This window comes from Aphis gossypii, chromosome 1 (genome assembly GCF_020184175.1).
Source record: "Aphis gossypii isolate Hap1 chromosome 1, ASM2018417v2, whole genome shotgun sequence".
NCBI lineage: Eukaryota > Metazoa > Arthropoda > Insecta > Hemiptera > Aphididae > Aphis > Aphis gossypii.
The window spans coordinates 64,678,667-64,706,270 of record NC_065530.1 but is presented as its reverse complement, the minus strand read 5'-3'; the positions used below and the strand labels follow the sequence as shown (position 1 = coordinate 64,706,270).

The 27,604-nt window shown below is 28.4% G+C and overlaps 1 protein-coding gene across 1 annotated transcript in view; it reads right to left on the bottom strand.

Annotated features, from left to right (window-relative positions):
• The window catches only part of LOC114132934 (nuclear receptor-binding protein homolog), a 48,162-nt gene extending 37,731 nt beyond the window's left edge, over positions 1-10,431 (bottom strand). Inside the window, exon 1 of the mRNA XM_027998542.2 lies at positions 9,500-10,431. Coding sequence (XP_027854343.1) covers positions 9,500-9,664 — 165 coding nt within the window. The 5' untranslated portion in view covers positions 9,665-10,431. The remainder of the gene's footprint in view (positions 1-9,499) is intronic.
• Positions 10,432-27,604: the final 17,173 nt, after the last annotated feature.

Below are 27,604 nucleotides of genomic sequence, written 5' to 3'. Positions count from 1 at the left end.
AATACATAAATATTTATTTCAATAAATAACGAGATAAATAATGATCATAATTTTACAAAACCAAAAAATAATTTGATTTCTTTATAATAACGACTCAGGTATATAAGTATATAACTAGAATATTGAAATTGAATATCAAGACATTAAAACATTGATCAGATTGGTGGAACAGTCCAAAAACATAGAAGTTATAGTTTTAAAAATTTAAAGATTAACAACTCAATGACTTTTCAACATTTTTCGGGCTATTTTCTTAAATTTCATATAATTACAAAAAATAATAATAATAATTACAAAATCTCGATAAATATAGATATACATTTAAGTAAATCTTCTACCTGAAGCTGCCAAATGTATTAATAAAATATTAAACAAATAATAAGTTTACATTTAAATTTAAATAAACACTAATATAAAAATAAATAAATTGCATTTCTTTTTATTAAGTCGCATTTATACTATGACCATAATAGTTAATAATAATACTATCACATTAAAATTATTTTAACATTAAATATTTTCTTTTAATACATAAAATTCCAATCTAGATAAATTTTTTATTTTATTCAGAAACCTAGATGGCCAAATATCATAAGAATTACTGCAAGATAAAAAAAATAATAATTTATTCACTTTATACGAGCGTATATAGAGTAAATGCTTGATAAAAATTGTTTTTTTATATTTTTTAACTACCTATGTTAATTTTTGAAATACACTGATTCTGAAAACTTTTATTAGTTACTGTTTTTTTATTCCAGAAAAAAAATCCTTTTAAGTCAGGTCAGACTTGACTTGAATTCCTTGACAAACAAAAAATTCACTGCAATATCTAGGTTTTCCATATTTTCCGTAAGTGGTGTAATTATGAAAGAATTTGATAACCCTGATAATCAATTACTCGAGATAAACAAAGTATAAGTACTTTCTGTCCTACTGGAAAAAACGCCGATTCTAAACGAATCACCACGCGACCTCCTACCAACGAGACCGGTTCCAATATGAATGCAGGGTGACACGTGAAGATAAATAGAAGAACCGATTTTCGTCGGGCTGCAGCGAGTGCACTCAAGTCTCATTAGACAGTTGAAGTACTAGTATGGTTATATCAGTTATATACCAATTTATATTATCATGGTATTCTTAAAATACCAAGATATATTTACTTCTATTTTAAATTAAAATTGAATGTATACACAAAATATATTTATAACTGAACCGTATAAACGCAAACTATATTATAGAAATAGCAGAATTAACTATTAATATAACATATAAGTGTAGTTTAGTATAGTCTTTACAGTCTACAGTAGATACTAATATATCATCGGGCTTTGTGTGTATGGGGACAACGCCTGCTGACAAGAATAGTTTCAACCCTATTCAATATTTCAGTGTCACCAAACTTAAAAACATTAAATTATAACGATGGATTTAATGTTATACTATTAACTCTACTCGATGTTGTTCTAATTAAATGGTCAATGCAATGCTTTTTGTAGAAAAATTATTTATTTATTATACAAAAATACTATCAGTATTAACATAATAGTCCTTTGTTCTAGTTTGATTGGTTTCCTCAACGTCCTTGAACGCCGGCGTTAGCTTTACAAATTAACCATACCTATTTTTTTGATGTCAGTTTTGTGATAATTATGAAATAGGTATGAGTATATAAACAGGATTTTACAATATAAAATAATTATTTTAATGTATCCATAAGAAATATATTAATTAATCACAATAATACAAAATACTTTTTTTCAATCTTTATAAATACTATATAATCCTTAGTACCTATACTAAAACTAATAATCATAATTAATCGATCATTAAAACACATTAAGCGTACCTATAATATATTGATATATTATATATAACAAACAACAAGTAATAACTAACTAATAAAATATAACTAAAATTTAGATAATTATATTAAATAGAATAGTCAAATTTAGATGGAAATATAAAGTTTTATTAAAACCAATGTGTAAGACTAAGACTAAGTCTATTGAAATAAACAATTTACTAATAGAAACAGAATCCTTATAAAGTTATGAATGGTGAATTTCGACTTTTCGAGTTTAAAAAAAAAAATTAACAATTAAGGCGTGTCCTTGATATAATCGCATTAGAACTTCATTAATTAAAGTAACAACAAATATAACGAAAATCCTCTTACTATAAATTAAATTGATATTAGGATTTATAATGGGTTCAAATCTCACAACCCCATGTACAATATTTTTAAACTTTTCAATAAGAATCATATATTATATATTATATAACTACACATTTCAATCCTATTTTAAAATTACATAAATACCTACCTAAATGTTTTATAAGTTTAAATGTAGATTATTTTTGTAAAATGTATTAATTACTTAAATTGTATATGTGCTAATAAAAAGAAAAAAATAATAAGGTAAAAAAAAAATAGAATACAAGAAATGTAGACAGTAATGTGATACTAGGAATAACAAGAAGCTTTGGAAATACGTACTACTTGCAGAAAGATATTGATATGGTTTAAGTAATCAATTTTTCCACTACACAATCCGGAGGTTATAACTTATAACAAGTGGGGCCCACGTATATCGCGCTCTTCGTTAATATAACGTAACCATATTATACATTTATTAACATGATAAACAAGGTTGTGATTATTATACCAAAGCAGTTTTATCACGTTCTGACGAAATTTGATGAGCCTATATTCCAGGGAGCCAATGTCAAAATAATTTGTGATTCAAATTACGTCCCATGATTAAGCTAAGGGCATTTCAATTCATCCGTTTATGGCATTAATGAGTTTAACAGCTCTACTATGTCAATTGCTCAAATTTTAGAAGGTCAATCCAAAGTATTTTATTTAAAATTTTTAGGTTGCCTACTGCCTAGAATCGATTCTATTTCATTAAATTCTACAGTTTTTTTTATTAAAAATTAACATGACATTTAACACGCTTAACTTTTAAAGATACACACGAATACACGATCATCCATGTTGACCATGTAAAATATAATGCGTCCAAATTTCATTGTTAGTTATCTATTTTTTTAAATAAACATTTCACCAAAAAAATACTTTAACCGATTTGCTGGTTAGATTTATTATAAATTAATATATAGTTTTATTATAGTACTAAAACTAATTATTTATGAATATTTAGATATTTATTCCTAAATATTAATAATTTCAAAATAAATGTTGACAAATATTATCAGCTGACCTATCTGATCAACACACTGAAAAATATAAAATAAATCAATGTGATAAAAGTATGAAAATGTTATGTATTTTGCATCATAATATCAAAGCAATATCACAGACACACACCATTAAATAAGTAATATTAATTATTATATAAATTAGTGCCAATACCATAGTAATAAAATACTAGACTAACAAAATATTTGATAATACTAAGTTATGAATTACAATTGTTAGTCTAACAACGCGATGAACCTGTTTTGTTGATGCTTAAGCGTCTATTTTGAAACAGTGAGTAACTTTATAACTTAAAAGTATATTACTCATTGAATATAGATAATTATTGGAAGTAAAGTAACTCACATTTATAGAATAATTTAATTCGTTTGTTATTTCAAAAGTATTAATTAAACAGTTTTGAAAGTGAAAAAATCGAACTCGATATTATTTTATTAAGCTGAATTGTATAAGAAGATTATTATAAACTGTCTTCAGCATTTAATTAACCACGGTTATACGCCTGTTATGACATTTAAACACGCTTCTAAAAAATATCAGTAATAATTTCGCATTGTGTAGCTTTTGAATATGTAAAATTAATTAATTTTTACAATTCCGGTACCAAAAAGCAAATGGTACCACACATAAAACCAAGGTCAAATACATAAAAATATATAATCCAATGAGGTATTATTAATAATAGACATGTTATATAAAACGATGTCCACCAATTTTATGAAAATTAAAACTTCAAGCAAACATACAATTAGTAATTACACCGAACGGAATATAATGATATAACGTTATTAATATAATTGATATTAAAATATTTGACGTTTAATTTTGGGAAATACATCGTACTAAATAGAAAACAATTTTAAGTTAAAATTAAATTATTTAACACTTGTAAATATGTTGAGTATAACTTATATTACCTATGTGTGTTTAAAATAAATAATATACCAGTAATAAATCATAAATGCATGTATTTAACTATTTTGAAGTATATTTTTCTTAAATATTATATTTTATTTTGTATTAATAGTAAATTATAAATACTGCGTTTGTTGTGAATACCACAATATATATATTAATAATTACGAGTGCCTATAGTATACTTTATTTATAACCCAATTGTCTAATATTTCTGTAAACTGTTGTTATAAAAATAAAGGAATTATTGAAGAACTTGATCATAATATATTGAACAATAAGTAATTTATTAATTTATTTTTATTTTTATTTTATTAAAAGGTACTTGCGCCTAACCTTGATAGTAACGGAACATATTTTATTAAAAGAAAAAAATGTAGTGCATCATTTTTATACGAGGTATTATATATATAATTTTTAAGTGTTTACCAAAATATTTTGTTTATTTTGGAATTAAACTGACATCCATTAAAGAAAACAAAATTAATATTATTGAGATCAAATTCAAGATAAATACATATGTGAACCTTTGCCAAATTTTACTAAATTTAAACTGTATTAACTAGCCTCTGGCGTATTAAAACTATAACATGCATTTTCGAAATAAATATTATATTAAATAATAACTATAAAATAAAACTATAAGTATTGGAGTACTGAAAATAACCACTTATGATTTCATCTACCTAATCTAAAATAATAATTGTGTTATGTTTTCCTTACATACAATAAAATTTCAAAGTATCAATACAGATAAATGATAATACCTTTGATAATATATTTTAACTTTTAAGTAAATTCTACTACTTACATATTATATACTTAGATAAAAGCAATTCAATAATAATGAAAACAATTTTATTCGGAAAATTTAAAGAATTCAACAAGACTTGTAACAGCCATATATTTACAAATTTAACAGGTAAAAATAAAAAAATTAAGGTATATTTGATATTTTGCTGTTTCGAACGATACATCTTAATAGCTTGACCGGTAAACAGTATCGTCTAACTTGTCAATCTTGAATGCCAAATACCGGGCATTAAAAATAGTTGTTTTCGCCTAAATTAATGGATCGTAATAGGGAATGTAATGCCCGAACGCCAACGAGAGTAGTAGCAGAGATGGGATAGAGGGTTGGACATCAACCAAAAATATTTTATAAAATATAAGCTACAAATGAATTTTTTGATAGTATATTCACAAGTTCCACAATTTTAATGATACATACAATAATTAGTAATAGTTATAATCAGTTCTTATTATAAACTCAACTTTTAAATGTAATATATATTATAATAGGTGTATATTTTATTGATACAGAATTTAAATTTCAAAGGAAAGGGAACCTGCAATTATATTTTTCAGTTTTACCATCAATATTTGCAAAAATTAATTGATAACACAGTATAACACACACAACGTATACAGAAATGTACTGATAGACATTACATTGGTTTTATCTAGAAGCTATCATTAGTCAAGAAACAATAAAACATTAAAAGTGACTGTCCCGTGATAAAACAAAGAGATGAACAGATTTTCAACAACGGTTTAATAATAATCTTGATACTTATCTATCGGGAGCAGTATATTTGCGTCCGAATTTATTATCAGTAAGTAAGTCGCGTCCCAAAAAAAAGATTCAAAAAGGGCTATAGCTTATTTGCGTCACGGTATACCTCATTTTCTAACCTAATTGCGTCCTGAAAATATCGATATAATCGAACATTATTCATTATATTAATAAAAAACACATTGATATTTATTTTATTTTATAATATAAAAGTTTCATAACGTCATATAGTCATTATATCTTCCCTATCTACCTATAAAAATAAGAGCACGTTTACAAAAAAAAATTACTTTCGTCAAGATTTTAGAAACTAACTACATTTGATTTTAAACACTTATCTATTTAAAATTCTCCAAATTAAATTGTTTATATAAGAAAAAAAATATTAAATAAAAGACCAGTAAAACGCATCAATAGACACAGGAATTATTTACAGCACAGGTAACGCGCGATCTATGTGTGTAATGCAAATGAAACACAGTATGTAATTCTATTCCAATAATTTTAACATAAATAGGTACGCTCATAGAATCTAAATGTTCCGAGAAATTACTTACCTAAAATACAACTTAAATCAATTGATATTTATTGAGTTTTTTTTTTTTTTTTTTGGTAAAAATACAATAGGTATTAACATAATAGTATCTATAAGTATTAAGTTATATAATTTCTAAGAATGCACGAAAATTACGAATGTATTGATTTTGTACAAGTACCTTATTTAACTGAATATGTATAATATATAAGAATTTAAGAACATTTAGGAAGAAATTGATACCTACATATTTCCGATTTCGTATTGTTCTAGATTATACAATTTAATGTGTTATTAGGTACTTTAAATGAATTCTTTAGAGTTGTTGTTTAAGACTAAGACTAACTAGTACATTAAATGCAAGATTAAATGTTAATGTCCTTAGATATTTGTTTATCTATTTAGCTAAAAGAAACATCTATGTACCTTAATAATCGACGTTTACATAGATCTCTTATTAAGAAAAAATACAAAAAAATAAAGAAAAAAAATAATATTAATGCGTGGAAAATGTATCTCAAATTTTTAGTTAAGACTTATAATATTCATTTTTAAATATTTTTTTATACCTACCTCAGTCTTGTAAGTCAAGGACATAATACCTAATGTATTACTGATAAGTGATAACTAATAATTCACCGATTATTATTACCTACCTAAATTAGTTTAATCTTAGGACAAAGTTCACTTTGCAAACAATCAGATTCTAAAATTAAACATTAATGTCAATAAATGAATTAGTTCCTAGAGGTAGACTTTATAATAGTAATTTTTATACCTAGAATAATACATAATATAAATTATAATCTATATTTAAAATGGGCTAATAGAAAATCATTTAAGTCACACATACATAAATTAATGCATTCCAAATGTATTTAGCTGCAGGTAAATCTTTGAAAGTGTGGTTTTGAGCCTACCTACAAAACTTGATTCAAATATGCCACAATTAAGATCAATAGATCTAATAAGGTATGTGTGATTCCATATTATGTTGATTCTAATTATGAATAAAATATGATAATTGATAAATTCAACGTTTACCCGTATGTTTCGTTACATGTATAAGCAAATAAATTAAAACAAATAATGATTTAAAATCTATAGTTTTATTTTTTGATTTTGAAATATCAATAATAAGTACTTATTTTATTTGGTAAATATTAGTACAGCAGCACCCCAATCGAGAAACGGGAGAACTACTTTGCATTTTATAATATAAGAAGATTGGTATTCGTATTATTATAAAATAAAATGTATAGATATTAAAGTTAGTGCGTATCTCTAATTATGAACTAATTCCCTTAAGATTTCAACCAGAAATTTAACTATACCTCAAACCATTGATTTAAAATCAATGCCAAAACTAAGAATATCTATAAGTACTGTCACGATGTTGAGAAGATCTTTTCTACATCATGGGTACTATATTATACTATATTTTACCCATCTTATACTACTGTAGACGATATAAGCACTTTACTAAAAATCACCACACAAAATTAATTTGAAAAATAAATGGGTTCAATACCTATTTCAATTGTACCCAATTAATAGATAATAAAAGAATAGTATTTGGTATATAAACTATTATATAGTTAGGTAACACTTAATTATTATAACTGTTTTTATTCCTATACCTATAGCCAATTATTTATAATACATTTTATTGAATTAAATATCTAAATATAAACACACATAATAGTTATATTTTGATCTATTTTACACAATTCAATACGTTATGATTATTATCAATTTGTACCTATATTTGTTTTTAAGTCTATTTAATTAATCACCTGTAACACTTGTTAATTGCGGTATAGAAAAATTTAAACTACTTGGTACACGAGTTGGTACAGTAGATATCTGTTTATTAAAATAATATAAATACTATAATAACTAGGTATAGCATATCTTAAAAACGATTATTCATAAAAAAGTTCAAGTTAATAGATTGTGTTAGAATAATTAGTAAATTAGACCAATATACCATATAAATATACAACATTTATGTACGTTCCTAGTTAGTAAGTACAAGACTGACTAAGGTAAGCACGAGGGTTAAAAAATAATATTGAAGCGATTATATACAGATATATATATTATGGATAATTATATGAATCATCATCATAGCATGTATTAGGTACTTTGTATTTTAAATTTCTAAAATACAAATTTATAACGATTTAAATATTAGAGGTATCGTTTCTATAATATTAAGGTATTAAATAAGTGAATTAAGTTTATTAGGTTTAGGTACTTATCACACGTGTTAATATGCTACTAGAAAATATCGTTTACACAGCCGCGAGTAAAAGTTTCCATAAAAATTGTTACATAGATAATAGACTCGATAATAGGCCAGTAGTTTTTTTATAATGGAAATAATGAAAACGTATTAAACCGAATAGATACATAGCTAAAATTTAAATAATTTACTGGTCCTTATATTTCCAATATGCACGACTTTGTACCTCTTGATTGTAACATCGACTCAAATATTTCTTTATTAATCGTGAATTGCTAATATAGACAGCTGTCGCGATAACAAGACGTTAGTTTGTCGGGACCGGGAATCAAATTTAATACACTGTGTACCGTCGTACCGAGGACCGATCATACGGAGCAAACCAACTATATAACAACGACGTGGAATCGACGAGACAATAGTCCACTATCATTATTGCCGGGTCAATAATCAGGGCAAAAATCAATATAATAAATTATAATAAACATACCTACCAATTGATATAAATATAAATTATTTCAAAGGTACGGTTTATTATTATATTTAAACGAAAATAATAACACAATGTGCTGGTAATTATATAATAGTGCGTAATGACAATATAATTTAGTCGTGGGCGGACGTTGCAGTCTACTAGTGGCAGTCAGTGGTGGTGGTAGTGGCGGCGGAAGCGGCGGCGGCGGCGGCAGTTGGGCACTGTTCGATTTAGAACGCATGCTTAAAAAAAACCGGCTTATCACGCAATCGCTTATCAGTGATTTACAACAACGATCGACGGAGACGACTACTGCTACCTATTATTATAACGGCCCATTAGAATTGGTGATTACCGACGACACTCACGACCATTTGGATGACGATAAATTTAATAATATTAATAAAAACGTATCATCCAGACGTTATTACGTCAAACCCTTTCGTCCCCACCACAACAATCAGACAATACCGATCGTCGGCAACTTTGAATCGATGAAAAACAGTTTAAGCACTCACCACTTCACGTCTTTTCAGCCACCGTCCGCAAGGGCTCTCCTCCAGGATTTCGCTTTCCTCTTCCGAATCGTCGCCGCTCTCCAGCGAAGTCTTCTTGACCGCGACGGCTGTTGCTGCTGCTGCCGCGGCGGCCGTCAGGTCCGGTCCGCGGCCACTGGCCGGCATCGCTCGGCAAGCTTAATCTGCGGCCGCGACCGCGACTGCTGTTCTCACTCCACGCACAACCGTAACAGTTACAGCGGTTACACCCGGACGGATACCGCAGTTCGGCGGCGGCATCACCGACGCGCGATCGATAAGTGGCCCGAGTGTAGCGGACGGGAAGCAATACTGCAACAGTATACTATTGCGGCAGACTCTTTCCACGTCCCCAAAGATCGGGTGGAAGTTGGGATTTTCCGAGGGATTTACCACGACTGTAGGCCGCACCGATCGACCGACCGCATCGTATATTCGCCACAGAGGCGCGATCGAACCGCTACAACGCGGCAACACGGAGCGGGGAGAGGGGAGGGAAACGAAAAAAGTGAATTTTGTCAAAGTGCACTGGATAAACGCACTCGCGCACACACACTCTTCGAGCGATATAAAATAATAGTAATAATAATAACTATAAAATTATAGATAGTACACGATTTTAACGCGAGTACGCGCGCGCGCAAAACGAACCAACGACCAGCAGGCGCGCGCACCAAACTCGGACGACGGCTTGCGGTGGAAATATGTGTATATTTATCCGATTTAAAACTTTAAAGCAGACGAGGGCGCGCGCGCACAAAAACACACAAATACGGTGCGGCGTGCGAATGAACTGAGTGAAAACAGATCGGACGCAAATGATCCACTGACGGGGAAACAGACGACGCGTCGGGACAGCTAGCGGAAAAACGCGATAGCGAGACGGCCGAGACTGACGCTGCCTCTGCGCCCGCTGCCAGACATCGGTGTCAGTGGTGGCGGCGACGGCCGAACCGTAGACGACCGAACGCGAACCGGCCCTCGCCCCCTCTACCCGCCGCGCGATTCGGACGACGTAATCATGCCGTCGCCGTGTGGGCGTTCTCCGTTCAGATAACGATTATCGTCATAAGCACGCCGCCGGAGGAGAGCCTTATCACGAAATAATTTAAATTTCGTGTTCCGCGATCAGCTGTTTGCTTATCACCATGCGTTATCAACCACTACATAGTGTTGTGTTGGTACTACCGCGGTTCTATTGCGAATGTACCAAAAGCCGTTCTCGCTAATACGATGAAAATCAACGCGCACAGATGGCGCTAGATATTCCTCCTGGCATAATATCGTAAAATATATTTTCTACAACACCAGCTCTTTAGACTATAATATTAATTATTATGTACGATTAGATTTCCAAAAATGTATTATCAATGATTATTCGGATTACGAATTATACGTTCTCAATAAAATGTACCTTTTTTTTCATGTGTCACTGTTATTACATTTTTGGCATTTCGTCAGTTGTGATCACCTCCCAGGCAAGTCCACTTTTTTTTTAAAAAAATTTAAAATTAAAATAACAAACTGTTTGATTAATCAATAACGTCAAATAATAATAAATGTCAATATAATGATTAAATTATATTTTAGATTACTGCAGTTAAAAAAACGCATAGGTAACGTAAGAAAATTGATATTCTTATCAAAACATTATCGATTTTTATCGATATTTCAAAAAAAAATAATTAGATAAATCGAAAATGTGTTGTCTATGAATAGCTCAAAAAAAAAAAAAAAACCAGAATATTATAAAAATTTAAACGTGTGTATATAACCTTAATATAAAAATATAATGAAAATTTCAAGTATTTACAGTGATTTGTTTGTGAGTTGCGATTATATAAAAAGTCGATTTTGTCAAAAAATGGTTTAATTAAAAAAATTTCTTTTTTCCGTCATTTTTTTATAGTTTTTCCCGATTTTTTTGAAAACCATTGGAAACTTCTTTCTTTTGACCACTATAATGCACTAAGGATATTCAATTGCAACCACGCCTGAAGTTTTAAATTAAAGCTAATGAAGCTTAAATAATTTTCGACAAATGATGATGGTGTAGATACTAGGTATACAGACACAAAAAAAGACACATCATTGTAAAATCAATACATTCCTCATTCCGTTAAGAATCTAAAAAAAAATGTTAGTACGTTACATTATTTCCAAAATATTTTGACTTTTTTATGATATTTAAAAGACATCTTTAGTCTGTTTTTTTTTGAAAATTTAAAATAAGCTGGTACCTCTTGTTAAATCTATAACAATTGTACAAAAAAACAATATTCGATTTTCGCTGCTTAACAGTATCAGTGTAATTTCATCTTTAAAATGCAAATTTTTATTATTTTTTTAATTTCAATTCAGATCTGGAGCGATTAGAGCATTAGAGAAAACACACTTCCATTTCAAGTTACAACGTTTTTTTCTTTTTTGAAACGTTGTGATCAATAAATGAGTGAATATTTGACTTTTATATTATACATTTTTATTTACCCTTTCTGTTTTCATCCGTTTTTATTCATTACCCTATGATTACTTACCCGTTATTATTGTCATATAGTTTACTTATGGTCTTGCATTAATGTATAATGAAAATTAGTGACATTGGTAAATGATAACTAATAAAATGATTACCCATCATTAAAAATGTGCAACCACCCGTATACATTGTGACAGATTGTGACATGGTTTATAAATATAATATATTATACAATACGCCTAATTATTTATACAATATACATATAATATGTAACATATTAGTCATTATACTCGTATAATATTATATTATGATATTACGTTCTATTATAGTAATTTTTTTTTATTAATTTTAATTGTTTCTGCAAAATGTTTTGTATTTATAATGGTTTTAACAAATATTATAAGTTAAAAGTAAAAAACCATAAAAACCTACCAAAATATCACTAATAATATAGTTGATTTTTGACATCACACCTTTTTGTTTATATTGTAAGTTTGTACGTTGTGACTGTTTTTTACTTGAGCAATTAGCGAATCATTAATTTATACAAATTTTACATTTGTATATATTATCTATGTAGTTTTTTGAAGTTTTGAACCAATTAAAACAACTATTATTTGATCTTATTATTTTAGATTTGAAATTTAGTATACTCATTAGATTTTATACCGGAACTATTTATTCTCTAGTTTTAAAATTAAACCAAAACTTTGTTAAGTTGTTTTTATTAATGCAAAAATCAAGATCACGTAGCAAAAACGAGTGTTCTATTTGTGGAAAAACATCATAACTTTTTTGAATTTTTTATTTTGACAAGTGCCATCATTCAGAGTAATGCGTGGTTTTTATTTTTTCCCTCACAACTGTCACATTACAAATGCAATTCCACGCCGACAAAATTATTAATGTATAATTAGTGGTTAGTGTACAAAAGGAGTACACATCATTTGGCATTTTTCTTACCATTTCCTCGTTCCTAAAATTTGAAAATAACAAAACAAATTATTTATATTATGTTTGAAATTTAAATTACAAATATACACCAAAATTATTGACATAACATTTTTAAAACAATTTTTTTTTAAGAAAAAAAGGTAACATTCCAGGACCAATACCTTCTCTTCAATTAATAAAAACTTTAATTATTTTATTCAAAATATGTACCTCGTTGCATAAAGCTATGTGTTTATCGATATTAAATTTCATGATGTAATGAAGTTATTTTTGTAAAATACTGAACATATTGTGTCCTTTCTGTATTTAGTGATGTCATGTAAGTACATAATATAATTTATATAATTTTTTTTCTTTCGATAAACTGTAAAATAATTCTGAATTTTAATATTTATAAATTTATACAAAATATTACAGGTTTATCTAGTTTTTTATAACTATATACAAATCATTTTATCTAGAAAATCTTGATTTTTTTTATGAACGTTTAAAATTTTAACAACGGTGAATCTGTTTAATTTTGCCTGTTTAGACCTTATCGTTTATAATTTTGGGTAATAACGTCAACCACTCATGAACTTACACATGGTTATAACTTATATAAGCTACTCATCATGTATAGTATACACAGATAACAACAAATAAATAAAAATAAAAATTGACTCAAAAAATTAGTGTAGTCGGTTTAAAAAATCTTTTCCCTTTGCCACACACACACGACACACACATACTCACCATTTATCACAATTTCATAATCAACCAATAAATATAATATAATCGTCTTGCAGAATCGTTTTCTTATATTATATAATTGCAGTAGATATATGATGTCAAAACAATTATACGGCTTACTCTAAAACGGATGATTCGTAACACGCGCCAATACTTCGGTTTAAAGTAAAACTTTTTTCTTTTATTAAATTATTGTACTCCTTTAGATATTAATAATCATCTGTAAATCAATGTATTTTTACAATTTCTAAAGCGACATTAGACAAAAAAAAAAAACGCACCATTATAAAACCAATAAATTCATTGCTTCACTTAAAATCTAAAAGAATGGTTTTTATTAAAAAAATAATATAAGGTATACCGTCATTGAAACACTACTTGAATCAATCAGAAATTTAATAATTCGATTATTAATCGATAAAAAAATGTGAGCATGCTTGAGAAATCTTCCTTTGTATATATGGTTAAATTAAATTTCCATGGTAATATAATTTCTATTTAAAAATAGCTATATAAAATACCTATGTTAAACGATTATCATCAAAATTGATATTTTAGGTTACGTCGAAGATTGTTATAAATTGGTTCAATTAAGATGTTATTAGTATTTAGCTTAATTGTTACAACCAGTAGGTACATATTATGCTGTATGGGTTCAAAATTTCTATAAAATGTTTGTTTTAATGTCATGATAAATTAAATTATAATACTTAAACAACTAATATCGTTAAAAACAACTTCACTTCAATGTTATAATAATAACTTTAATCTCTAAAATGTTTAATGTTATTGTTCTAAATTTTACTAAAAATATTTTATTTTTTATTTGTTGATTATAAAAACTGAGATTAACTATCTAAGTAAATCTCTAATTTAATAGATTCTACACAGAAAATAACATAATTTATGTTCCAAATATAATGATTAGTAGGAATCATTGGTTTTATAATATAACGAATGATAACTTATAATATATTATAAGTAATAAAATAGTCTGATTGTAATATTATATACTAAAAAAATTTAGTTTATCATTTGAATTATACTGACATAATAATTGACTGGTCATCATACAAACCAATTAGTAAAAATTATCAATATTTTTAAAGGCCTAAGGTTATTACATATTATGTTATTTAATATAGGTAAATATATAGTGGTATTATACTAGTATAACATAATTTTAACCTTATAGATTTTCTTTATAATATCACGGGTGTATTATTTTGAATAAATAGTTGAATAATAGTTTATTCAAATTATTGAATGATAAAATCTATTACTTCATTAGTGTTTAGAATTATTATCGATATCTATCATCTGAAATATAATATTTCTGAATTACTTACGTATTGAAAAAATTTTTGATTTGTGCAAATCTACCATCTATAAACTATTAATTTAATGTCCCTAAAATAATATAATATAAATTGTACACACATATTAACAAGCGTGTAAGCAGGGTATGAAGCGTGTGCTATGTTTATTCAGGCGCACATAGACATTGAACCGATGATTCATATAATAATAATATCAATGATAAAAGTAATATAATAGTGCTCGTCCAAATATTTACAATATAATATGCAAATTTTTTAGAATTCACGCACCAAATCATACTTACATTATTGTTATTAAAAAATAAAATAAAATTTTTAATTAATTATAACTATTAAACTATTTGACGTTTACATGCATCGTTGATGATTGTACTATACGAACATGCTTGATAATATTTAACTTGTAACATGAGTATTGCGTTCAATTAAGTAGTTAGGAATATCTACTATTAAGAACCGTTTTATGTTTGTATAAAAAATATAGTTCTAATACTCCTATACAGAACCACGCCACTAAATATTATTAGTATTATTACGCTATTATTATTAATTATTATGTACACCATACATCAGTGCACATGAATTGACTCTGTCGTTACTTGAATATTGTGTACACAGCTATACTTGCTTCTCAGAAGTATACCTAATTATTTTAGGTAAGTTGAGTCTGAATTTGAAACATCAAAAACAGTCTTCAGCCTAGTTACGTCCTGTGGGCTATGGATATTCCTTTTTAATAACCTAATCAATAGTAATCACGATACTAAAAATCGATTGTATAAATTAAATGCTGCACTTCATTAATATGCGAATAGCACCAATTAACTAATATCATCGATGATGGAATATTCTATTCTCTATAATCGATGCTTATATTATATGCTTCACACCACAGTCGTGTAAAGCAATATAGAAAAATACTAATTGTATACCTTCACAAAATATTGCAGATTTAGATAGTTTGCAGTCATTACACGTAATTTAATAATTTCGATTCTCATTAAAATTTAGGTACATATTATACTTAACACGTATTAGAAATAATAGCTCATAATTATACATAATGTCATACGAGCGATGACTATGATGTCAATTTTATCTAACGATAGAAATATATTTATGTTGCATGTACCTACAATAAACAAAGAACAATATTTGTATAATTGATTGTTAGCACTCTAACGTGCGACGAAGGTTTATAACTTTCCTATATACTATATTGACTAGACGTACGATTGATAGTTGACAAGTATAAATATGTTTGTTTATATAATTTTACGGAACGTTTGAACGATTTGAACCTAACCTTCCCGTCGGCCACTTGCAGCAGACGTTCGCTATATGGCCAATCGGCGTTCACTAACAGCCTGGCCACACTCGCACTGGCCCAAGGAGTGATTAATAATAACCGGGGTCTAGCTCAAGCGGCGATTTCCTGTTCGCGTCAATACCCGCTAACCTAGAACGGAGTTCCTACACGGTGAACACGCGCGGAGGACCACTGAGCACTGCCGAGCAGCCCGTCCAGTACTGTCACGTTCCTCCAACCTGTCCGGCTGCGATCAGATCGTCGACGTACCGCAATGACGCGGTGGCCAGGATACATTTCTTCGCCGGGGTAATGGGTGTACGGCCGACAGCGATGGACTCGGCTGTGCACAGTGCACTAAATCCTGCTGCAAGTAAGTGACACGAGCAAGGGCGCGACAACCTGCAGCTGTGGACGAGTTGACGTCAAATTTTATCGGCGACCATCGGATCGCCGTATTATTACTGAACTCCGCGAAGTGGTCAGAAATAACGCGATTCCAGTCGTTAATCCGGTGAAAATTGTTGCGAGCAACAGGTTATGTGATTTATTTTTGGTAAAAATTGCTAATTAGTTGTACAGGTCGTATTAATAACAGTAAAGTAGAATAATAATATACCGACCTCGGAATAAATGTATAATAAGGAATCCTGAGAAATATTACGACGACCGTTTCCGCATATAGAATCATTTTTCGTTTAATATATTTATGTTATTATGTAATGTAACAATTTATCATGGAATAAAAAAATTCTTCATCGTTCATCCCAAAATAAAAACCATCCGCAAAAGTACTAAAAAAACCATAATTGTAATTGCTCACAATTTTATATTTTATATTGATAGTCGTCAGTCGAGCTATATATTAATAATAACAAAAAAAAAAAATGAACGCAGTCAATACAGTGACTCAATGGCGAAATACACTGTAGTGTACAGTATACACTATACACTTAACAGCAGATCGAGGTTTTTATTTCAAAACAACGATTGCCAATCGCACTCATAATTAACAAATTTGTAGTTTCTCTATAAATTGTTTTTTTTTTCATAATATATATTTCGTTTCGAATTTATCGTAATTCGGCTTAATAATAGACAAGATAGCTTACTTACACAGATTTCTATAAAGTTAGTATAGAAGTCTGTGCTTACTTATCAGTTATCATTCGTATTTCGTGATAAATGATAATAACTAATAAGTCAATTCTATATCCGTTATTTTTGTGAGAATTACTGAATCGTGGTTTTATTTTATCATAAAACATTCTGACCATTCTTTAATTACCACAAACATGGTGTTTGCCGCCATTAACGGCTTTGTTCACATCAATTCCAAGCATTCAGGATACAACTTGTTGTTAGAAATCTAGTTCATTATCCAGGTACGACTGTAAACACTAATCTATGGTATTTTATTTTGAAGATAGGTGTTATATTGTTTTATTTACATTTTATTTGTGTTTGTGTTGTACATATAAATCTGAAATTAGATAGGTAATATATAAAATATAAATGATTAATTTTTGATTAAAATTGATGTGCCTAATAAATTGTTTAAACAACGATGTGATATATACAATTATAGAAAGTTCAAAGTAAATATATTTTAATACTCAATTTATTTAATATAGTTTGATTTGATTTTCCAATCAAACATTGCTCTCATGACCACTTGAGAGAGTACAGGGTACGAGTGTAAAGAAAACTTTCCAGGATTTGAGACGCAATCTTGATACACCCGTGTGAGTATATAGGTATCTATATGCAACTAGGTTTAATTTTTATTGGTTTGTAATTAATACTGAATATAATATTAAAATAACTTCAATTTTAATGATTGTCTTGGCTCTGAAATATTACGTCAATTGCGTTAGTTATTACTCTAACTTGAATATTGACAAAATTAAAATCATTAAAATTCGGGTCTAAATTCAAAATAAAGTACGAACTTAAACTGTAGTACAATATATAACTTTAAACAATTATTAATAATGTATGTATATATTTTTTAAGCTATTGCATAGCTTTTATCGCGAGCCTAGCGTGGTAACTGAAAAACCATTTTTCGTAACGAAAAACCGTAAGACGTAGGATCTTATTTTTATTATTATCTTTGGTCGACGGTGTCGGTGCCGTGTTCTGTTCCTAACTCGGCTGGCGCCAGACTGGGGGGGCGCCCTCCGGTCCGTCACAGAATACTGGCCGCAACAAGCACGGCGACTCGTGCGCGCCGTGCCGGTCTGCACACCGGCCACGGCGCGCTATTCGCAGACCCGTCCTCACAGGTACTGGCCACCTTCCGGCGTCTGTGCCATGTGTTCTGTTCCTGACTCGGCTGCTGCTGACAATACCGCGGGCAACCAGCGTTATCGCCGCCGTGCGACCGCGCGCAATAACCAATCACAGACAATCATGACGATCGCGCAGCGGGCGAGACCAGACTTATAAAATTTATAATTTTATATTATTTCTATTATTTTGTATTTATATTAAAATATTATATTGATACGAGTGTGGAGCACAAAAACATCTCAGTGTTCTACACAGCTATTCTGTAGCAAGACCCACTCGGTTTTTTTTTCAATCGCTGCGCTTAAAACGTGCAACTTGAATTGATATCATACAAAAATTAACACATAGTAGTTATAAATATACGATACATAACTACAAAATTGCTATGCAATAACTTTACCTCGGCAGTCTCCGAGTGCCTCAGACTTTTTTTTTTAGCAATAGCCATTGGACTGACTTTATTATATACATTTATAAATACAGTTTTTACACACAATAATATGTATTAATCACATAATGTTAGATATGGTTAAATATTATTAATTAATTTTGTGCTTTGGATAAATTTAATGATGGATTAAACTTTGCGTGGGTCGGAATGCATTGGAAAGGTGATCTGGCAAACCCGAGTCTTTTCTTTCCTTTTCGTAGCTCTAAAATTCTGTGAGGACGTGTTTGGCGGTTAGGGGGGCACAACAGCTGTTTGCTGGAGCAGACTGGGAAGTCTTGCAGGTCTATAATATTAGATAAATCGAATAAAAATACTAGCGTAGATAGATTATAGTATCTTAAAATGTCGTCTCCAAATTAATTATTATTATTATTATTTCGAATAACACCGATATCGTATTAATTTACCATAGATATTATGTTATATAATAATATAATGTATCATTACGTTTTCACGATTTTAATGAACTTGGCAGTGTAGATTTGTGGATATCGATCCAACGCGTCCCACATATTTATCAATAATTTGTTAGACTTTATTTTCACCGAGAGACCAATTTTAAATTTTTGCACTGTCAAGTCCACGCTGGAAGTACAACTGTTTATAGGGACAATACAATATTGTAATTTGCAAACAATGGACAAGACATTAAGAAGAACATTATGTTTTATTACGAAAAAATATATAGGTACCTATATCCTAACAATCAGTTACACAAATATTATAGCTAGTACATATAGTGTATCTTAACAAGACTCGTCTAAACTCTAGACGTGAACAATTTTTTAAATAATAATAACCGTGTATAGATTATATTTATATTGGCACGCGCGCTGCACTGTCGTTGCTCGATCTTTACAATAGATTTTGAAACACAATAATAATGAAGGACGCAGCTCAAACATTTGCTGGAGTTCAAAATTAGTATAATACTCTAATAACAATAAAAAATAATGATATGCGCACATATATTATATTATAGGAATATTATAATTTATGTGTACAGAATGAGTTCAATAAATTGGACTCTATTGCAAGGTCTCACTTTTAAATGTGATAAAAGAAAAGATGGGGATTTTGAGAGTATATATAAAACACTCGCGATATTTTTACGCAGAAATATTGAATAATGTTTTTTTAAATTTTTGTATAGTACGAAAGTTTTTATAATATCTGGTTTTCATTATTCAAAGTCCTATTAAATTTAATAGTTTATAGTTACAGCCTTGAGGTGTTTCACCAATGTTTTAACAATATCTTAACTTATAAGAAATTAATATTACCATTTAATACATTTATTTATATAATACGTGAGTAGGAGGTGTCTAGTGATATTTTAACTTTTAAGAGTAGGTGAAATAACAATGTCCTTATTTGTTTACTGATCACGCGAAATGGTTTATTTTTGTTTTTTTTTTTTTTATTATTATTTATATTACTTAAATTATAAGTATCTACAAATTTAGCCCACCCACATGCATAACAATTAATTTACTATATCCGTGTCAAAAAGTAAGTAATTATTACTGAATCGATTTCTAAAAGTAGCAAATTATTGCATTGTATAGTTAAAAAATATTTTGATCATATGATTAACGCCCAATAACTTGTATTAAATAATTTTTCTAACTACGGTAGAATGATTTGCTGTAAGTAGGTAGATATATCATACAAATTAATTTAGTTGTTATTTGTTAACCGTTTACGAAAGTGGACAAGAATTTAGTAAATTAATTATTGTTGTATGGGATAGCTAAATTCATATAGATTGGTTACAGTCTAGGCGAGGTAGGGGAGAATAGTAAATAAATCAGCTTAATATCAGAAAGCGTTTAAAGGACTTTTGAAAACTTAGTTAATTTGGTACCCGCCATCCGTATTTGATGACTTTTGATGTCTATACTTTTAATGATTTTAATAAACAGTTTTATTTAAAAATATGTGTGTGTAAACGTATTCTACTAATGTATATTATTCTGTTTAGTATAATTATATGATTATCATATAGATATTTCTAAATTCGTTTACCTCACTCTTATTAACATGTATTATTTGGTACATGAATATAATGTACTTGAGGAGATATATTTACGTTTATGACCTTACAGGGTTGAGTTTGATGCTTTGATTCGCTTGGATGTATGTTTATATTATTACACAATTTAATTTATATATTTACTTGATAAATTAATATCTAATTACCTACGTATTGTGAAATATTTCTCTCCTGTAGGTACTCATTTTATAGAACTGACGTTATTCAAACACCGTTTATGTTAGTTAGCTTAAATGATTTGTATTATAACTATTATTTTCAGTATGATATAAGTTATTAATTTCTTGTAAAACTAGCTTATATATTTTATAATACTACTTAAGAATTGAATTATAAATTATTTTAGATTCTAAATGAAACTCTTAGATTTGTGGCTAGCATACGTCATTTCCAGACATTGATTACTAACCAAAGGTATTTTAAGCCATTAGTTACTCTGATACTAATACTATGACTAATATTTGTTAATTAATATTATAGCTTTAAAAAATTCTTGTATTCGTGGTTACCATGCCTTATGTTCAGACATTGTTTATCAACCAAATGTATTTTAAATCATTTGATACTAATATTGTGACTAAATCACAAATTAATGCTTTCAACAATTTTTGCTTTATAGTGGCTACCTATCATATGCGTTATGTTCAGACATTGATTGCCAACCAAATGTATTTTAAGTCATTAGTTAATCAGATACTAATACTATGACTAATACTTGTTAATTACCTATTATTATAGCTTTTAAAAATTCTTGTATTTGTGGTTGTCATGCCTTATGTTTAGACATTATTTATCAACCAAATGTATTAATTGAAGTCATTTGATACCTACTAGTATTGTGACTAAATCATACATTAATATTTTACGCTTTTAACGATATCCTTGCTATCGTGGGTATCTATCACGCATACGTCATTTTCAGACATAGATTGCCAACCAAAGGTATTTTAAGTCATTAGGTACTCTGACACTAATACTATGACTAATTATTAACTAAATACTAATCCGCAAATTAATATCATCAGATTTTAAAAATCCCTGCATTCGTGGCTACCATGTGTTATTTCCTTCAAAATCGAATGCACCTAATTTTTGTCATCATAATAACTGTATTATGTTTTTATTTAAATATAATTTGGAAATATTTTATAAGGCATGTCCATGCCTAAACGCATATCCTAATTTTACAATTAGATTTCTTAATAAATTATTTCTTAATTTCACTAAATAGGACTTAAGAATATTATGTGTTAACATAACTGATGGAGTAAATGAAAGTAATGGAACAATCTGGTATGTACTATGTTTGTTATAGATAATAAAAGATTCAATGTTTTTTCTTATATCTATGATGATAACTTTTGCTGAATTTTTTTTTTAATTTTATTTGACCGATTGTTCTACCAATCCCATATGTTTTAATATATTTATTTATGGTTTACCGACAATTCATTAAGGTAGTGGCTCAAACCGTTTGCATTTCCTTTCTCTCCAATATTCCACAATGTCCGAGCTCGTATATATTATACCCAAACATAATGTATTATTATAGTATACATATCAACTGATTTTTGTGTATCGCTTTTGTTCGATCGCAAACAAAACGAAAAATGTAGTTATGTTTTTAACTCACCAGGCATTGCATTATTGTACACTAATTTGTAATTTAATGAGTATTATTCGTACTATAGTGTAAGTGCGAGCGTATAGTGTGGGTACGCGTGTCAAGGCAATAATTTTTGCTACAGCTGTTTCGTATTATAGGTACCTATGTTGGAATCCTTAAAGACGAATACAATATGCAATGTGTATAATAGATATTATAGGCATAACATTATATTTTATTACATATATATTATGTATAATACATGTCGTGATGCTCTACGAGACGTCGTGCGTATTTTGACGTCAATGAAATTCGAATCGCGTATACATATTATATACTCGATGAAAGTTACCTAATATCATAATATATTAAATAACTATTAAGTTGGAAAATATTATTTAGAAAAACCGTTCATTAGCGATTACGAAGAATACAGTATAATATTATCTATATGACAAAATTATTATACTTATAACTTATTATAGTTATTTATATAAACCTATGAGGACTGAATTTTAAAATGTTAATTTCATCTATGTTCGTTTAATAGGGTTTCTCGTACTTAATTTGACACGAATTTAGGATTCTATTAATCGGTCTATACGCAATTAAAATTCAATTTCATAAAAATACGTTCAAAAAGTTCAAGGCCACTATGGATTCCTGCGCGACAGGTATCTTAGTACGCAATACACATATTCATCACGGTATTAAGTTTAAAATTAAGGGATTTAATGTTATCCCCTTCAAAGATTTCCCCTTCAGAGATCCCCCCCCCCAAAAAAAAAAATCATATATTTTAATGTATCACTTTTTAAAACCGCAGAAAATGAAGCATAGATATAGACTTTATTTAGATTAATTTATGGACTTATGTACCTTAGGCCCAACACTTCAGCACTTGCCCACGGATTTACAATATTATATAATTGTCTATAGGTTTATAAATAACGATGTCTGCTGGGCTATAGAAAATATATAGCAACGTTGGTTCGGCAATTGGATCAAGAAATTTAATCATCGATCTGGGTCGTACATTGTTTTATTATTAATAAAAATCCAAAAGGAATATTGAATCATAATTTATTGTGTTTTAGCGTGAACGTCATTGTGTATGTACATACCGTAGCTTACACAAAGACGAAAATACAGTGGGAATTAAAGTATGAAAAATGTATAATATGTTTAATTCATAAAAAGTATGTCGACAGCGCAAAAACGACTATAATAAACAGTATTTTTTTCGCAGGTTTTGGACAAACGATAATATTCTCAACATATGTATACATGCATACTTAAAATTAGTGATAATTAATTATATTTTTTAATAATAGTGAAAAAAAATTTCTTTAGCGTTTGTTTAATTTGATCGCAATATTATTGTTATAAATCGACAAAAATATCTTCCATCGTTGTAAACCGTGACAATTGTGCGCATAGGACCCAAAGTTTCTCATTTCTATTTTTGTTTTTTGAAACCGATAGGTACGCATTTTGATTAATTTTCATTACGAAATAATAAACAACTATTAATATTGTTTTGTAAATTATACAATAATAAAAACGTACAATTATAAACACACAATACGTTTTGTTGCAATCACATGACCACATATGGTCTCGTATACGATTCATATAACACGTGAATGTATATTATACATTATTATATTAGGTATTAGGTAGGTACTTTATATGTCTCGAGCGTACAAAACCACGCACGCAAGCACATTACGAAAATTAATGAATACAAAAAATGTAGAGATTCACATTAATTCCGGTATAATAGTGTCTTACCTATAATAAACTATGCTTAACTGCACGCGGTTTATATTATATCAATTTATAGAAATATATTATGTACATGATGTTTATATAGACAAGTATTTACTATGCAACGTACATCGATTAAAAAAACACATACTCCATTTGTACTTATTTGCACGACATATTTTAAAATTCATACACAGCCCTTAAATAGATAAAGAAAAGATGTTTTATTAATTAGGATATCATTTTTTTATATTTTTAAGGGTTGACGTAAATATTCTAAAACCTTTCATCAAATTACATATAGTTTATATATTAATATATTATCATGATGTCCAAATGAGGGATGATTTTTTTTGAAAATTCGAATGCTAGCTGTAAGTTGAAGACGTATGTTTTAAATACACAAATATTATATTTTATTTTGGACAGAGTTTATTTTTCAATTCTTCTTTGCCAACCGATTTAATAGTATATCACAACACATAATATACACATAAACAGTGATACATGTATCAAGAAAAAAACGATATTACTCAATTGCTCAAATAATAATAGAATGACCAACCCCCTATGATATTGTTATACTGATAAATATTATTTAATATGATAATTTAATTTTGCAGATTAAGTTTTTATCACAGTTCATTCAGTAATATTTGAAAAAAAAGTACCTATTCTATACCTACTTAGTTACTATTCTTTATAAAATATTATCTTTCTATTAATATTTAATAAGGTACTAAATTATTGGTTTTCTATCAATACATCTCAAGTATGCAGTTCTAATAGTCACTTCACAATTTATGAGTTATACAAAATATACTTAAATACAATACTTTTTTAGTGTTCATTTCAGTGGTTGGAGTAGAAATTATTCAAATTTACAGGCAACACATTTTTTTGGGTAGAATAAGAATACTGTGTCTGAATGTTGGATTAATTTGCAAGTATATATTATGTATCAATGTTATTGATTTAATGTGTTATATTATTTATATTACATTGTGTTGGGACGGCCGATGGTTAAGATTCTTAATTAATCTAATTATTATTATTTGTGATTTTATTTATTACTGTATTAGTGTATTATACAAATCACAGCATATACCAAATTAAAATCCCATTGTTGCCATTTTCAATAGATTACAAGAGTAGGTACAATGAATACAATGAGTTTATGAATTACATAAACACGTTCTATATTCTACATAATATACGATTGCATATTACAGGTAAGTACTAAGTACGTACAAATACTACATACGTATAATTCGGTATTCACCTAAGCAACTCATTAGTATTAGCCTAGCAATCTCGAATACTACTACTGATTGAGTTGTTTTAAACTTGCATCCGTTGATTCGGGCGTTAAATTAAATACATTATAATTATAGGATAAACAATGAATCTAGTTCAGTTCCAGACACTATAATATACATTGTCTCATATAACTATAGGTATAAGAGTAACCTTAGGGGCTAGGGCTTGAGCGGTGAGCTTCTACGCATGGCGATTGCAATGCTATTGTTTATAATATAATATACAAAGCGAAGTGATTATTAATTTATTGCAATAATATTAATATTATAATACTGTTTATAGCTTATAAGTATGTAGGACTGTCAAAGAGTAGTCAAATTAGTGATCTAAAAAAAGTATGGTAATATTACTAACTTATAAACTTAACCTTACCAATTGGATTCGGGAATCTAAAATGCTGGAAATTTCAACGAATTAATCATTAAGTGTGCAGTTCTGTAGAATATATATTTTAGCATCTGAGTAATATTTTAGCTTGCCAATCAGATAGGATATATTATTATTTTATAATTTATATTTAGGTGTATTATTTAGTTCTTTTTGATGACGGTCGTACATGAAACGTGTTTTAAATTTAAATGCACATAAATATAATAAATAGATACATTAAATAATGTACTTATGCATACAGAGATGCGATGCACTTAACTAAATATTTATACCATTAATCTGTTAATAGGTTTACATTATACAATGTAGGCATATTTTATAGGCAAATATGGATTTTTTTTTAATACGTATAGAACTATCGCAGTGACTAAATAACATTTTGATTCTATTGAATCAATAAGAATAAGTAATAAAAATAAGTACTGTGTCTATGTATTATAAATAAATTAAGGATACATCCACCATCCAAGTTTTAATTAATTCTTGATAAATGCTAAGTATTATGCTACTATATAGAGGTGCCTGAGAAAAACTTTTATATAGTGCCCTAATAAATTCATCAAACTTTTATATTATACTAGATAACATAATAATAGCACGTTAAGAATAATGTCGATAATTATAATTATTCAATGAATTTTCTTGTAAAATTACGAAATATTTTCAAAATATTTATATTCACGGCATATTTACTAAATATAATTTAAAACCAAAATAAATTATAAATCCTTGAAAAACTATTTAAAACTTTAAAAACTACTGTTTAATTAAAAAATAAAGTTTTAGTTTTACTTATAATACTAGTATAATACATAATATAATAAATTATTTTAAGTAAAATTAAAAAATAATCGTTAATTATTTTATCTTTATTATGTCCTCTGCAAATGGTGCAATTAATTGAAATGTTTTCAAAATACATTTTTTTACACTATAGATATGTACTGTAGACGGGTATGGTCGAATTCCACTTGAGTTGAAAAAAGGTAATAGTCGATCTGCACTGGGATAAAAAGACGGGTATTGGTCGAACTGCACTTGAGCTCAAAAAAAGTATTTCCATAAAAATATCATACGTTTGATGGGGTTAAACGTTTAGACAACACTCATTTCCTTTCCCACTTACAGACTTAGAACTGACAATGATTTTAATCGTTGCTGTGGTTAGAACACAATCTATCAGTCTTAACTCCTAAGCTTGTAAGTGGTAAAGGAAATTAGTGTTTTTACCCCTTCAAATGTATGATCATTTTGTGGAAATACTTTTTTTGAGCTCAAGTGCAGTTCGACCATTACTTTTTTCAACTCAAGTGTAATTCGATCATTTCTTTTTAGGTAATAAGTGCAATTTGACTATCTCGAAACGGATATATACATAGCCTATATAT